This window comes from Megalopta genalis, unplaced genomic scaffold (genome assembly GCF_051020955.1).
Source record: "Megalopta genalis isolate 19385.01 unplaced genomic scaffold, iyMegGena1_principal scaffold0043, whole genome shotgun sequence".
Classification (NCBI taxonomy): Eukaryota; Metazoa; Arthropoda; class Insecta; order Hymenoptera; family Halictidae; genus Megalopta; species Megalopta genalis.
Window position 1 is genome coordinate 233996 of NW_027476112.1, and position 15478 is coordinate 249473.

The following is a 15478-nucleotide window of genomic DNA, read 5'->3' on the forward strand; positions in this document are numbered from 1 at the left end:
GATGTAAACTACCTAGATGCAATAGAGACATTAAAGGACAAATTCGACTGCCCACGTAAAACCATCTTACGACACTGCGATGCCATTCGAGACATTCCAACCCTATCTAAAGATAGTCCAGAAGCGATCGGGGACCTTCTCGATACCTTAAACCAACATCTGCGCGCATTGAAAAACCTCGGGGAACCGATCGAAACCTGGAATTCACTCTCGATCTCAATCATCATTTCCAAGGTACATCCCGATACAGTTCTACAATGAGAGCTCACGCTCGCGGACAAAAAGATGCCACCATACACACATCTAATCAACTTCTTAAGAAAACGCGCAAACTGCTCATCGAATTCAGTCGCCAAATCTAACGCGAATCCGGTAAACCGTCACATTCTACCGACCATGCATACCAAGAGCCCTATCGCAAGAATTCCGCGGGCACAAACATATTTAACATCAACCCCACAATGTACAAACTGCAACGGCCCACACATGGTGCGCGAGTGCGAAACGTTCATTCAGGCCTCTCCCACCACGCGATACAAAACCGTAACCACAAAATCGCTGTGCTACAACTGCTTAAGATCTGGTCACTCCACTCAAACATGTAGATCGTCGTTCAACTGCCGTATTTGCAACCAACGGCACAATTCCCTCTTACACCAACAAGGAGACCCAGATAATCGACATTTCAACACTTCGTCGAGTTCACCCACACGCGATAAAACCACACCCAGCCAAGATACTTCCGAGCACGAGCAATCATCGATATCGCCATGACTAACTCCTCAAAAGGGGTCAACGGGAACGGGTATCCAAAATGCCTTCATTGTGGATTCCCATACGAACGAGCTACTCGTGACGGCAATAGTACACACAAAAAACAACTCAAATCAATCAATTCCGTGCCGGACTCTAATCGACACTTGCTCAACCACCAACTTCATCACGCAAGATCTGTCGAAAAGGCTGGCATTACCTCAAAGGCGGTGTTCAATTCCCGTCGGGGCACTCGACTAACTAAACACGGTGGTAAAACATACAGTCAAGGCCACCATTCAATCAAGACTAAACAATTATCATCGAACATTAACGTTTTTAGTCGTCACAACCATCGCCACATCAATTCCTAGCGACCAGATCGATCGGACAGTTCTAGAAATCCCAAAAAACCTCAAACTGGCAGATCCGACGTTCCATCGTCCAGCCCCAATCGACATGCTGTTGGGTGCTGGCACGGCAATATCCATTCTAAGTGTAGGTCAAATCCATCTTTCAAAACCACATCATCCAGACCTATACCTTCAAAAGACAATGCTAGGTTGGGTAATCGGGGGGAGCGCACCCTCACTCCAACAAAATCAAAGGGCGTCATGCCACGCCAACATTACTCCCAACACTATGCTACAATGCGACCTCACCCGATTTTGGGAATTAGAAGACGGTCCACAAACACGTCACTACTCAGACGCGGAAACGGCGTGCGAGGAAAACTTCAAACACACTATCACACGGAACGTAGAAGGAAGGTACATAGTGGCCCTTCCATTCAACCAACACAAGGCGAAACTGGGGGAATCCAAATCCATAGCCCATAAGCGACTGATGTCCCTCGAACGAAAATTACGCCGAGATCCAGCATTAACCATCTAATACGAGGCGGTTCTCAACGACTATCTTGTCGTTGTCACATGTCACAAGTACCAGACAACAATGAGGGATGTTACTTCCCGCACCACGGTGTGATCAAACTCTCCAGTCAAACAACGAAACTCCGCGTGGTTTTCGACGGATCCGCAGCCACCAGCACCGGTCTGTCCCTCAACGACGCCCTACACACCGGACCCAAATTACAGGACGACCTCCTCTATATCCTGCTTAGATTCCGCACGCATCAGTACGTCATCACCGGTGACATCGAAAAGATGTACAGGCAGTTCCTGGTCCGTCCAGAGGATAGGAAATACCAACAAACACTCTAGCGTGATGACGACGGCGAAATCAAAACTTATAAATTAAACACCGTTACATTCGGATTATCAGCGGCCCCTTACTTAGCTATACGATGCCTAACACAACTGGCAGAGGACGAAGGTCATCGTTTCAACCACGCGTCCAACATTATCAAACGGGATTTTTACGTAGACGATCTGCTAACCGGAACCACGACAATAGAAGAGGCCATTTCACTGCGAAATGACCTCACATCGCTTCTCAACTCGGCAGGACTGCACATGCGACAATGGGCATCGAACGACAGATCTCTATTAGAGGGTCTAACCGAAGAACATATCAACAAACAAATTCACCTGGGCGACTCCTCCGTCATCCAGACTCTGGGAATAGTCTGGAATTCAACACACGACTCCATCACATACACCGTTAAACCGATCGTTCACACAACTCGTGTCACCAAACGTATGATAAGTTCTGAAATAGCAAGGATCTATGACCCACTGGGCTTATTGGGACCAGTTATCATCGTCGCGAAACTCCTTCTACAAGAGCTCTGGACCCTGAAAATAGACTGGGACGAATCCTTGCCGATGACTATCCACGCGAAATGGCTGCAGTATTACACCAAACTTCCCTTGCTAAACAATGTACGCTTTCAACCGAAGGTCATCATTTCATCCGCGACCACACTAGAACACATACGGCGCTTGTGTGTACATTCGATCTTGCAACACTGATGGCGACACACTCGTGGAACTTTTTGCATCAAAATCCAGAGTCGCACCATTTAAAACCCAATCGATACCCCGACTCGAATTATGCGGAGCAGTATTACTCGCCGGGCTCATGAACACCATCATAATGGCACTACACATACCGGTTGAACACATCCACTTCTGGACAGATTCCACTATAGTCCTTCACGGGCTACATTCCTCCCCTCACTCTTTAAAAACCTTTGTAGCGAATCGAGTCGCAGAAATACAATCAACCACAACCATCATGAACTGGCATCATGTCAAATCTTTAGACAATCCAGCTGATTTATTATCACGAGGTCAAGGAATTGAAGAGTTCGTGCAATCATCCATCTGGCAACACGGGCTGCACTGGCTTCGGCAAGGGTCAACACATTGGCCCCATTGGGAACCAACGCCACCCGCTGATGATCCAGAGAGTAAGAGAGCAATGTGCATGGCAACAACTCCTGCCACAATCGACACGAGCATCCTCGAACGATACTCATCATGGGAGAAGCTGGTGCGAGTAATCGCACTATGTCGAAGATGGAAGCCAGGACTGAGGGAGTTTGACGGTTGCAGAACTCTCACAATCAAGGGCCGTCATTATCAAATTATTACAACGAACCTATCTCAAGGCAGAAATAGACAGACTTCAGCGTGAAATCAACCCACACCTAAGCAGCAAACTAGCAAAACTAAACCCATTTCTAAGCAACTCTCAGAAGCATCCAATTATTCTTCCCAAGTCTCATATCACAACGTGCATTATCATGTCCGAACATAGGAGCCTATTACATGCTGGAGCGCAAACCACCCTGTACTCGTTGAGGCGTACATATTGGCCAATAGACGGCAGGAATCAAGTTTGGAAGACAATCCACGGGTGCGTGCGCTGTCGCAGAGCAAACCCTCCACCCGTGGAATACATCATGGGTAGTCTACCAAGAGAGAGGGTCATAGAGTCACGTCCATTCACCAACGTAGGCGTCGACTACTGCGGTCCGTTTTTCGTGAAGGAGCGGCAACACCGAAACCGCGGACGCATCAAGGTCTACGTGGCAGTTTTCGTGTGTTTCGCTACAAGGGCCGTTCATCTGGAATTAGTGAGCGATTTGACCAGCGAAGCATTCATCGCGGCGTTACAGCGATTCATCGGGAGACGCGGGCTTTGCGCAAATTTATATTCCGACAACGGATCCAATTTCAAGGGGGCGGCCAATGAATTACGCGAACTCCGAGATTTATTGCGTTCTGACGATCATCGAGAACGGGTCGTAACATTTTTAGCCAAACGAGCCATTAATTGGCACTTTATACCACCACAAGCACCACATTTCGGGGGTCTGTGGGAAGCCGCGGTGAAATCGTTCAAACATCATTTTAAACGCGTCGTAGGTGTTGAACTGTTCACATTCGAAAACCTAAACAACCTAATCATAAACATCGAAGCCATCCTTAATTCGCGACCCCTCACTCCTATATCTTCCGATCCTACCGACCTCCTCACGTTGACTCCCGGACATTTCCTGATTGGTGATGCTCTCACGAGCCTACGCGAACGCGATTTGGGGGATACCAATCCAAATCGACTATCCGTATGGCAGCGTATCCAGCAGCTTAAACAACAGTTCTGGAAGCGTTGGAGCCGGGAATACCTAAACGAATTAACGAGCCGAAATAAATGGACCAGAGAACAACATCCGATCACCGAAGGTACGCTTGTCCTTCTCCGGGAAGACAACGTGCCCTCGATGCAATGGCCTCTAGGACGCGTCCTCAAAACCCACCCCGGATCCGACGGCATTATTCGAGCCGTCACAGTGAAGACCGCCACGAACGTGTTCGATCGCAGCGTGAAGAAACTAGTACCCCTATTTCATCAACCGGAGGAGCACCGCCGAAATGAGCATACGACATCTATAAACAACCAGTAGTCAAAGACTCTCACACCGTTCTTCTTGTATAAGTCCGTCATATCGAAGCCTTTTACTGTACTGCATCACTGTAGGTTTATCATGTCTATTTAGCCCTTATCTATGTATCGTTCACGAACCTAATCGCACATATAACTTGATCGGGCCGCATCGGCTCAGCTTTCTCTGGGACGAATTCCCTTTTCCTTCCACCCCCCCCCCCCCCCAAAAGAAGAAAAAACATTTATTGACGGGAAAACTCCGACTCAACGAGGCGAGTTCTCCGTCCGTCAACGAGCGACGTGCCATTGACAAAAGGTAGCGTCCGTTAGGTTTCTAAGGTCGTAGATGCCATAACTTTCCTTCCGGCAATGAAACCATTTACACCCTTTAAACAAGGTACGCCTTCATAGGCAGCATTATTTATGACGGGCTAGTACGCATCGCTTCGGTCGCCTTCCAGGGTTTTTTGTACTGCGTGCTACGTCATCTCCGCATCCCCTTCCATCGCATCAATGTCCGCTCAATTTCCAGTATTCGATCCACGAACCAGTATATAAGCTCAAATCCAGATGCAAAGGCCAGTCTTCACTCGATAGTGAGCATTACCTTAGTCTTCAAGCAGTCGTCAGTTTCAGTTCATAACATCAATCGTGATCATTCTTGTTTAGTGACACATTCTAAACCAAATATTTGTCCCTTTCTAATCAAACGGACAAAAATATTGCTCCACTCCGTCGCGCAGCGGACTCGGCTTTACAACCCGAAGGATAATTAACATCGCGGAGTGGCAATATCGGGTGTGAATACGACGCACCCAAACAAGGTTTACATTCAAATCCGTGGAAATCAAATGGTTTATCTTCAAATACTTGTGATATACATGATTCAGCTTCAATTGAATGCGAAACAAACGAGTTAGCTTCAAATCCAAGCGAAAAACATGATTTAGCTTCAAATCAATGCGAAGTAGAAGGCTTATCTTCGAATCAATGCGAAACAAATGGTTTAACTTCAAATACTTGTGATATACATGATTTAGATTCAACTGCATGCAAAACAAACGAGTTAGCTTCAAATCCAAGCGAAAAACATGATTTAGCTTCAAATCAATGGGAAGTAGAAGGCTGATCTTCGAATCCATGCGAAACAAATAGTTTAGCTTCAAATACTTGTGACATACTTGATTTAGCTTCAACAGCATGCGAAACAAACGAGTTAGCTTCAAATCCATTCGAATCACGTGGTTTAGATTCAAATCTGTGCGAAGTAGAAGGCTTATCTTCGAATCCATGCGAAACAAGTGGTTTAGCTTCTTATACTTGTGATATACATGATTTAGCTTCAACAGCATGCGAAACAAACGAGTTAGCATCAAACCATTAGAAACACATGGTTTAGATTCAAATCAGTGCGAAGTAGAAGGCATAGCTTCGAATCCATGCGAAGCAAATGGTTTACCATCAAATACTTGTGATATACATGATTTAGATTCAACTGCATGTGAAACAATGGAGTTAGCTTCAAATCCATTCGAAAGACATGGTTTAGTTTCAAATCAGAGCGAAGTAAAAGGCTCAGCTTCAAATCCATGCGAAGCAAGTGGTTTAGCTTCAAATACTTGTGATATACATGATTTAGCTTCAAATCAATGATAAGTAGAAGTCTTATCTTCGAATTCGTGCGAAACAAATGGTTTAGCTTCAAATACTTGTGATATACATGATTTAGCTTCAACAGCATGCGAAACAAACGAGTTAGCATCAAATCCATTAGAAACACATGGTTTAGATTCAAATCAGTGCGAAGTAGAAGGCTTAGCTTCGAATCCATGCGAAACAAATGGTTTAGATTCAAATACTTGTGACATACTAGATTTAGCTTCAACAGCATGCGAAACAAACGAGTTTGCTTCAAATCCATTCGAATAACATGGTTTAGATTCAAATCTGTGCGAAGTAGAAGGCTTATCTTCGAATCCATGCGAAACAAGTGGTTTAGCTACAAATAATTGTGATATTCATGATTTAGATTCAACTGCATGCGAAACAAACGAGTTAGCTTCAAATCCAAGCGAAGAACATGATTTGGCTTCTAATCAATGCGAAGTAGAAGTCTTAGCGTCAAATCCATGCCAATCAAACGGATTAGCATCAAATACTTGTGCTATACATGATTTAGCTTCAACTGCATGCGAAACAAACGAGTTAGCTCCAAATCCATGCGAAACACATGATATAGCTCCAAATCAATGCGAAGTAGAAGGTTTACCTTGAAATCCATGGGAATCAAATGGTTTAGCTTCAAATACTTGTGGTATACATGATTCAGCTTCAATTGCATGCGAAACAAACGAGTTAGCTTCAAATCCATGCGAAACACATGATTTAGCTTCATGAAGCTGAACCACTTGTTTCGCATGGATTTGAAGAAAAGCCATCTACTTCGCATTGAGTTGAAGCTAAATCATGTTTTTCGCTTGGATTTGAAGCTAACTCGTTTGTTTCGCATGCAATTTAAGCTGAATCATGTATACCACAAGTATTTGAAGCTAAACCATTTGATTCCCGTGGATTTGAAGATAAGTCTCCTACTTCGCATTGACTTTAATCTAAACCATGTGTTCCGCATGGATTTGAAGCTAACTCGTTTGTTTTGCATGCTGTTGAAGCTAACTCAAGTGTATCAAAAGTATTTGCAGCTATATCATACGTTTCGCATGGATTCCAAGATAACCCTTCTAATTCGCATTGATTTCAAGCTAAATCATGTGATTCGCATTGATTTGAAGCTAACTCGTTTGTTTCGCATGCTGTTGAAGCTAACTCAAGCGTATCAAAAGTATTTGAAGCTATATCATACGTTTCGCATGGATTCCAAGATAACCCTTCTAATTCGCATTGATTTGAAGCTAAATCATGTGATTCGCATGGATTTGAAGCTAACTCGTTTGTTTCGCATGCTGTTGAAAGTAAATCATGTATATCACAAGTATTTGAAGCTATATCATACGTTTCGCATGGATTCCAAGATAACCCTTCTAATTCGCATTGATTTGAAGCTAAATCATGTGTTTCGCATGGATTTGAAGCTAACTCGTTTGTTTCGCAAGCTGTTGAAGCTAAATCATGTATATCACAAGTATTTGAAGCTAAACCATTTGTTTCGCATTTATTCGTAGCTAAGCCTTCAACTTCGCATTGATTATATACTAAATCATGCGTTTCGCATGGATTTGAAGATAACTCGCTTGTTTCGCATGCTGTTGAAGCTAAATCATGTATATCACAAGTATTTGAAGCTAAACCATTTATTTCGCATGGTTTCGAAGATAAGCCTCCTACTTGCCATTGATTTGAAGCTAAATCATGTGTTTCGCATGGATTTGAAGCTAACTCGTTTGTTTCGCATGCTGTTGAAGCTAAATCAAGTGTATCACAAGTATTTGAAGCTAAACCATTTGCTTCGCATGGATTCGAAGATCAGCCTTCTACTTCGCATTGATTAGATGCTAAATCATGTGTTTCGCACGGGTTTGAAGCTAACTCGTTTGTTTCGCATGCTGTTGAAACTATATCATGTATATCACAAGTATTTGAAGCTAAACCATTTGTTTCGCATGGATTCGAAGATCAGCCTTCTACTTCGCATTGATTAGATGCTAAATCATGTGTTTCGCATGGACTTGAAGCTAACTCGTTTGTTTTGCATGTTGTTGAAGCTAAATCATGTATATCACAAGTATTTGAATCTAAACCATTTGTTTCGCATTCATTCGAAGCTAAGCCTTCTACTTCGCATTGATTTGAGGCTAAATCATGTGTTTCGCTTGGATTTGAAGCTAACTTGTTTTTTTCGCTAGCAGTTGAAGCTAAATCATGTATATCACAAGTATTTGAAGCTAAACCATTTGTTTCGCATGGATTCGAAGATAAGCCTCCTACTTCGCATTGATTTGAAGCTAAATCATGTGTTCGCATGGATTTGAAGCTAACTCGTTTGTTTCGCATGCTGTTGAAGCTAAATCAAGTGTATCACAAGTATTTGAAGCTAAACCATTTGCTTCGAAAGGATTCGAAGATCAGCCTTCTACTTCGCATTGATTAGATGCTAAATCATGTGTTTCGCATGAATTTGAAGCTAACACGTTTGTTTTGCATGCTGTTGAAGCTAACTCAAGTGTATCAAAAGTATTTGAAGCTATATCATACGCTTCGCATGGTTTCCAAGATAACCCTTCTAATTCGCATTGATTTGAAGCTAAATCATGTGTTTCGCATGGATTTGAAGCTAACTCGTTTGTTTTGCATGCTGTTGAAGCTAACTCAAGTGTATCAAAAGTATTTGCAGCTATATCATACGTTTCGCATGGATTCCAAGATAACCCTTCTAATTCGCATTGATTTCAAGCTAAATCATGTGATTCGCATTGATTTGAAGCTAACTCGTTTGTTTCGCATGCTGTTGAAGCTAACTCAAGCGTATCAAAAGTATTTGAAGCTATATCATACGTTTCGCATGGATTCCAAGATAACCCTTCTAATTCGCATTGATTTGAGGCTAAATCATGTGATTCGCATGGATTTGAAGCTAACTCGTTTGTTTCGCATGCTGTTGAAAGTAAATCATGTATATCACAAGTATTTGAAGCTATATCATACGTTTCGCATGGATTCCAAGATAACCCTTCTAATTCGCATTGATTTGAAGCTAAATCATGTGTTTCGCATGGATTTGAAGCTAACTCGTTTGTTTCGCAAGCTGTTGAAGCTAAATCATGTATATCACAAGTATTTGAAGCTAAACCATTTGTTTCGCATGGATTCGAAGATAAGTCTCCTACTTTGCATTGATTTGAAGCTAAATCATGTTTTTCGCATGGATTTGAAGCTAACTCGTTTGTTTCGCAAAATCATGTATACACAAGTATTTGAAGCTAAACCATTTGTTTCGCATGGTTTCGAAGATCAGCCTTCTACTTCGCATTGATTTGAAGCTAAATCATGTGTTTCGCATGGATTTGAAGCTAACTCGTTTGTTTCGCATGCTGTTGAAGCTAAATCATGTATATCACAAGTATTTGAAGCTAAACCATTTGTTTCGCATGGATTCGAAGATAAGTCTCCTACTTTGCATTGATTTGAAGCTAAATCATGTTTTTCGCATGGATTTGAAGCTAACTCGTTTGTTTCGCAAAATCATGTATACACAAGTATTTGAAGCTAAACCATTTGTTTCGCATGGTTTCGAAGATCAGCCTTCTACTTCGCATTGATTTGAAGCTAAATCATGTGTTTCGCATGGATTTGAAGCTAACTCGTTTGTTTCTCATGCTGTTGAAGCTAAATCATGTATATCACAAGTATTTGAAGCTACACCATTTGCTTCGCATGGATTCGAAGATCAGCCTTGTACTTCGCATTGATTTGAAGCTAAATCATGTGATTTGCATGGATTTGAAGCTAACTCGTTTGTTTCGCATGCTGTTGAAAGTAAATCATGTATATCACAACTATTTGAAGCTATATCATACGTTTCGCATGGATTCCAAGATAACCCTTCTAATTCGCATTGATTTGAAGATAAATCATGTGTATCGCATGGATTTGAAGCTAACTCGTTTGTTTCGCATGCTGTTGAAGCTTAATCATGTATATCACAAGTATTTGAAGCTAAACCATTTGTTTCGCATGGATTCGAAGATAAGCCTTCTACATCGCATTGATTTTAATCTAAATCATGTGTTTCGCATGGATTTGAAGATAACTCGTTTGTTTCGCATGCAGTTGAAGCTGAATCATGTATATCACAAGTATTTGAAGCTAAATCATTTGTTTCGCATGGATACGAAGATAAGCCTTCTACTTCGCATTGACTTTAATCTAAACCATGTGTTTCTCATGGATTTGAAGCTAACTCGTTTGTGTCGCATGCAGTTGAAGCTAAATCATGTATATCGCAAGTATTTGAAGCTAAACCACTTGTTTCGCATGGATTCGAAGATCAGCCTTCTACTTCGCATTGATTAGATGCTAAATCATGTGTTTCGCATGGACTTGAAGCTAACACGTTTGTTTCGCATGCTGTTGAAGCTAACTCAAGTGTATCAAAAGTATTTGAAGCTATATCATACGTTCCGCATGGTTTCCAAGATAACCCTTCTAATTCGCATTGATTTGAAGCTAAATCATGTGTTTCGCATGGTTTTGAAGCTAACTCGTTTGTTTCGCATGCTGTTGAAGCTAAATCAAGTGTATCACAAGTATTTGAAGCTAAACCATTTGCTTCGCATGGATTCGAAGATCAGCCTTCTACTTCGCATTGATTAGATGCTAAATCATGTGTTTCGCATGGACTTGAAGATAACTCGTTTGTTTTGCATGTTGTTGAAGCTAAATCATGTATATCACAAGTATTTGAATCTAAACCATTTGTTTCGCATTCATTCGAAGCTAAGCCTTCTACTTCGCATTGATTTGAGGCTAAATCATGTGTTTCGCTTGGATTTGAAGCTAACTTGTTTTTTTCGCTAGCAGTTGAAGCTAAATCATGTATATCACAAGTATTTGAAGCTAAACCATTTGTTTCGCATGGATTCGAAGATAAGCCTCCTACTTCGCATTGATTTGAAGCTAAATCATGTGTTCGCATGGATTTGAAGCTAACTCGTTTGTTTCGCATGCTGTTGAAGCTAAATCAAGTGTATCACAAGTATTTGAAGCTAAACCATTTGCTTCGAAAGGATTCGAAGATCAGCCTTCTACTTCGCATTGATTAGATGCTAAATCATGTGTTTCGCATGAATTTGAAACTAACACGTTTGTTTTGCATGCTGTTGAAGCTAACTCAAGTGTATCAAAAGTATTTGAAGCTATATCATACGCTTCGCATGGTTTCCAAGATAACCCTTCTAATTCGCATTGATTTGAAGCTAAATCATGTGTTTCGCATGGATTTGAAGCTAACTCGTTTGTTTCGCATGCTGTTGAAGCTAAATCATGTATATCACAAGTATTTGAAGCTAAACCATTTGTTTCGCATGGATTCGAAGATAAGTCTCCTACTTTGCATTGATTTGAAGCTAAATCATGTTTTTCGCATGGATTTGAAGCTAACTCGTTTGTTTCGCATGCTGTTGAAGCTAAATCGTGTATACACAAGTATTTGAAGCTAAACCATTTGTTTCGCATGGTTTCGAAGATCAGCCTTCTACTTCGCATTGATTTGAAGCTAAATCATGTGTTTCGCATAGATTTGGAGCTAACTCGTTTGTTTCTCATGCTGTTGAAGCTAAATCATGTATATCACAAGTATTTGAAGCTAAACCATTTATTTCGCATTGATTAAAAGATCAGTCGTCTACTTCGCATTGATTTGGAGCTAAATCATGTCTTTCGCATGGATTTAAAGGTAACTCGTTTGTGTCGCATGCAGTTGAAGCTAAATCATGTATATCGCAAGTATTTGAAGCTAAACCATTTGTTTCGCATGGATTCGAAGATCAGCCTTCTACTTCGCATTGATTAGATGCTAAATCATGTCTTTCGCATGGATTTGAAGCTAACTCGTTTGTTTCGCATGCTGTTGAAGCTTAATCATGTATATCACAAGTATTTGAAGCTAAACCATTTGTTTCGCATGGTTTCGAAGATCAGCCTTCTACTTCGCATTGATTTGATGCTAAATCATGTGTTTCGCATGAATCTGAGGCTGACTCGTTTGTTTCACATGCAGTTGAATCTAAATCATGTATATCACAAGTATTTGAAGCTAAACCATTTGCTTCGCATGGATTTGAAGCTAAGCCTTTTACTTCGCACTGATTTGAATCAAAACCATGTCTTTCGAATGAATTTGAAGCTAAATCGTTTGTTTCGCATGGTGTTGAATCTAAATCATGTATATCACAAGTATTTGATGCTAAACCATTTGCTTCCAATGGATTCGAAGATCAGCCTTCTACTTCGCATTGATTAGATGCTAAATCATGTGTTTCGCATGGACTTGAAGCTAACACGTTTGTTTCGCATGCTGTTCAAGCTAACTCAAGTGTATCAAAAGTATTTGAAGCTATATCATACGTTTCGCATGGTTTCCAAGATAACCCTTCTAATTCGCATGATTTGAAGCTAAATCATGTGTTTCGCATGGATTTGAAGCTAACTCGTTTGTTTCGCATGCTGTTGAAGCTAAATCAAGTGTATCACAAGTATTTGAAGCTAAACCATTTGCTTCGCATGGATTCGAAGATCAGCCTTCAACTTCGCATTGATTAGATGCTAAATCATGTGTTTCGCACGGGTTTGAAGCTAACTCGTTTGTTTCGCATGCTGTTGAAACTATATCATGTATATCACAAGTATTTGAAGCTAAACCATTTGTTTCGCATGGATTCGAAGATCAGCCTTCTACTTCGCATTGATTAGATGCTAAATCATGTGTTTCGCATGGACTTGAAGCTAACTCGTTTGTTTTGCATGTTGTTGAAGCTAAATCATGTATATCACAAGTATTTGAATCTAAACCATTTGTTTCGCATTCATTCGAAGCTAAGCCTTCTACTTCGCATTGATTTGAGGCTAAATCATGTGTTTCGCTTGGATTTGAAGCTAACTTGTTTTTTTCGCTAGCAGTTGAAGCTAAATCATGTATATCACAAGTATTTGAAGCTAAACCATTTGTCTCGCATGGATTCGAAGATAAGCCTCCTACTTCGCATTGATTTGAAGCTAAATCATGTGTTCGCATGGATTTGAAGCTAACTCGTTTGTTTCGCATGCTGTTGAAGCTAAATCAAGTTTATCACAAGTATTTGAAGCTAAACCATTTGCTTCGAAAGGATTCGAAGATCAGCCTTCTACTTCGCATTGATTAGATGCTAAATCATGTGTTTCGCATGAATTTGAAGCTAACACGTTTGTTTTGCATGCTGTTGAAGCTAACTCAAGTGTATCAAAAGTATTTGAAGCTATATCATACGCTTCGCATGGTTTCCAAGATAACCCTTCTAATTCGCATTGATTTGAAGCTAAATCATGTGTTTCGCATGGATTTGAAGCTAACTCGTTTGTTTCGCATGCTGTTGAAGCTAAATCATGTATATCACAAGTATTTGAAGCTAAACCATTTGTTTCGCATGGATTCGAAGATAAGTCTCCTACTTTGCATTGATTTGAAGCTAAATCATGTTTTTCGCATGGATTTGAAGCTAACTCGTTTGTTTCACATGCTGTTGAAGCTAAATCGTGTATACACAAGTATTTGAAGCTAAACCATTTGTTTCGCATGGTTTCGAAGATCAGCCTTCTACTTCGCATTGATTTGAAGCTAAATCATGTGTTTCGCATAGATTTGGAGCTAACTCGTTTGTTTCTCATGCTGTTGAAGCTAAATCATGTATATCACAAGTATTTGAAGCTAAACCATTTCTTTCGCATTGATTAAAAGATCAGTCGTCTACTTCGCATTGATTTGGAGCTAAATCATGTCTTTCGCATGGATTTAAAGGTAACTCGTTTGTGTCGCATGCAGTTGAAGCTAAATCATGTATATCGCAAGTATTTGAAGCTAAACCATTTGTTTCGCATGGATTCAAAGATCAGCCTTCTACTTCGCATTGATTAGATGCTAAATCATGTCTTTCGCATGGATTTGAAGCTAACTCGTTTGTTTCGCATGCTGTTGAAGCTTAATCATGTATATCACAAGTATTTGAAGCTAAACCATTTGTTTCGCATGGTTTCGAAGATCAGCCTTCTACTTCGCATTGATTTGATGCTAAATCATGTGTTTCGCATGAATCTGAGGCTAACTCGTTTGTTTCACATGCAGTTGAATCTAAATCATGTATATCACAAGTATTTGAAGCTAAACCATTTGCTTCGCATGGATTTGAAGCTAAGCCTTTTACTTCGCACTGATTTGAATCAAAACCATGTCTTTCGAATGAATTTGAAGCTAAATCGTTTGTTTCGCATGGTGTTGAATCTAAATCATGTATATCACAAGTATTTGATGCTAAACCATTTGCTTCCAATGGATTCGAAGATCAGCCTTCTACTTCGCATTGATTAGATGCTAAATCATGTGTTTCGCATGGACTTGAAGCTAACACGTTTGTTTCGCATGCTGTTGAAGCTAAATCATGTATATCACAAGTATTTGAAGCTACACCATTTGCTTCGCATGGATTCGAAGATCAGCCTTGTACTTCGCATTGATTTGAAGCTAAATCATGTGATTTGCATGGATTTGAAGCTAACTCGTTTGTTTCGCATGCTGTTGAAAGTAAATCATGTATATCACAACTATTTGAAGCTATATCATACGTTTCGCATGGATTCCAAGATAACCCTTCTAATTCGCATTGATTTGAAGATAAATCATGTGTATCGCATGGATTTGAAGCTAACTCGTTTGTTTCGCATGCTGTTGAAGCTTAATCATGTATATCACAAGTATTTGAAGCTAAACCATTTGTTTCGCATGGATTCGAAGATAAGCCTTCTACATCGCATTGATTTTAATCTAAATCATGTGTTTCGCATGGATTTGAAGATAACTCGTTTGTTTCGCATGCAGTTGAAGCTGAATCATGTATATCACAAGTATTTGAAGCTAAATCATTTGTTTCGCATGGATACGAAGATAAGCCTTCTACATCGCATTGACTTTAATCTAAACCATGTGTTTCTCATGGATTTGAAGCTAACTCGTTTGTGTCGCATGCAGTTGAAGCTAATTCACGTATATCACAAGTATTTGAAGCTAAACCATTTCTTTCGCATTGATTAAAATATCAGTCGTCTACTTCGCATTGATTTGGAGCTAAATCATGTCTTTCGCATGGATTTAAAGGTAACTCGTTTGTTT

The 15478-nt window shown here is 40.5% G+C and overlaps 1 protein-coding gene across 1 annotated transcript; it reads left to right on the top strand.

Annotated features, from left to right (window-relative positions):
* The first annotated feature begins 1685 nt into the window (after nucleotides 1–1685).
* LOC143261227 (uncharacterized) lies at nucleotides 1686–4627 on the top strand. The gene is made up of 4 exons (XM_076527796.1): nucleotides 1686–1905; nucleotides 2038–2659; nucleotides 2727–3216; nucleotides 3329–4627. Exons 1-4 carry the CDS (start codon nucleotides 1686–1688, stop codon nucleotides 4625–4627), a joined length of 2631 nt encoding a protein of 876 aa, XP_076383911.1.
* Nucleotides 4628–15478: the final 10851 nt, after the last annotated feature.

Bases quoted from the DNA above. Each gene is read 5' to 3' on its own strand.
- LOC143261227 (XM_076527796.1), top strand. From the start codon at position 1,686: ATGTCACAAGTACCAGACAACAATGAGGGATGTTACTTCCCGCACCAC. The intron at 1,906-2,037 runs GTGACATCGAAA...TCGGATTATCAG, and splicing joins GCATCAGTACGTCATCACCG to CGGCCCCTTACTTAGCTATA. The intron at 3,217-3,328 runs GTAATCGCACTA...ACCTATCTCAAG, and splicing joins CATGGGAGAAGCTGGTGCGA to GCAGAAATAGACAGACTTCA.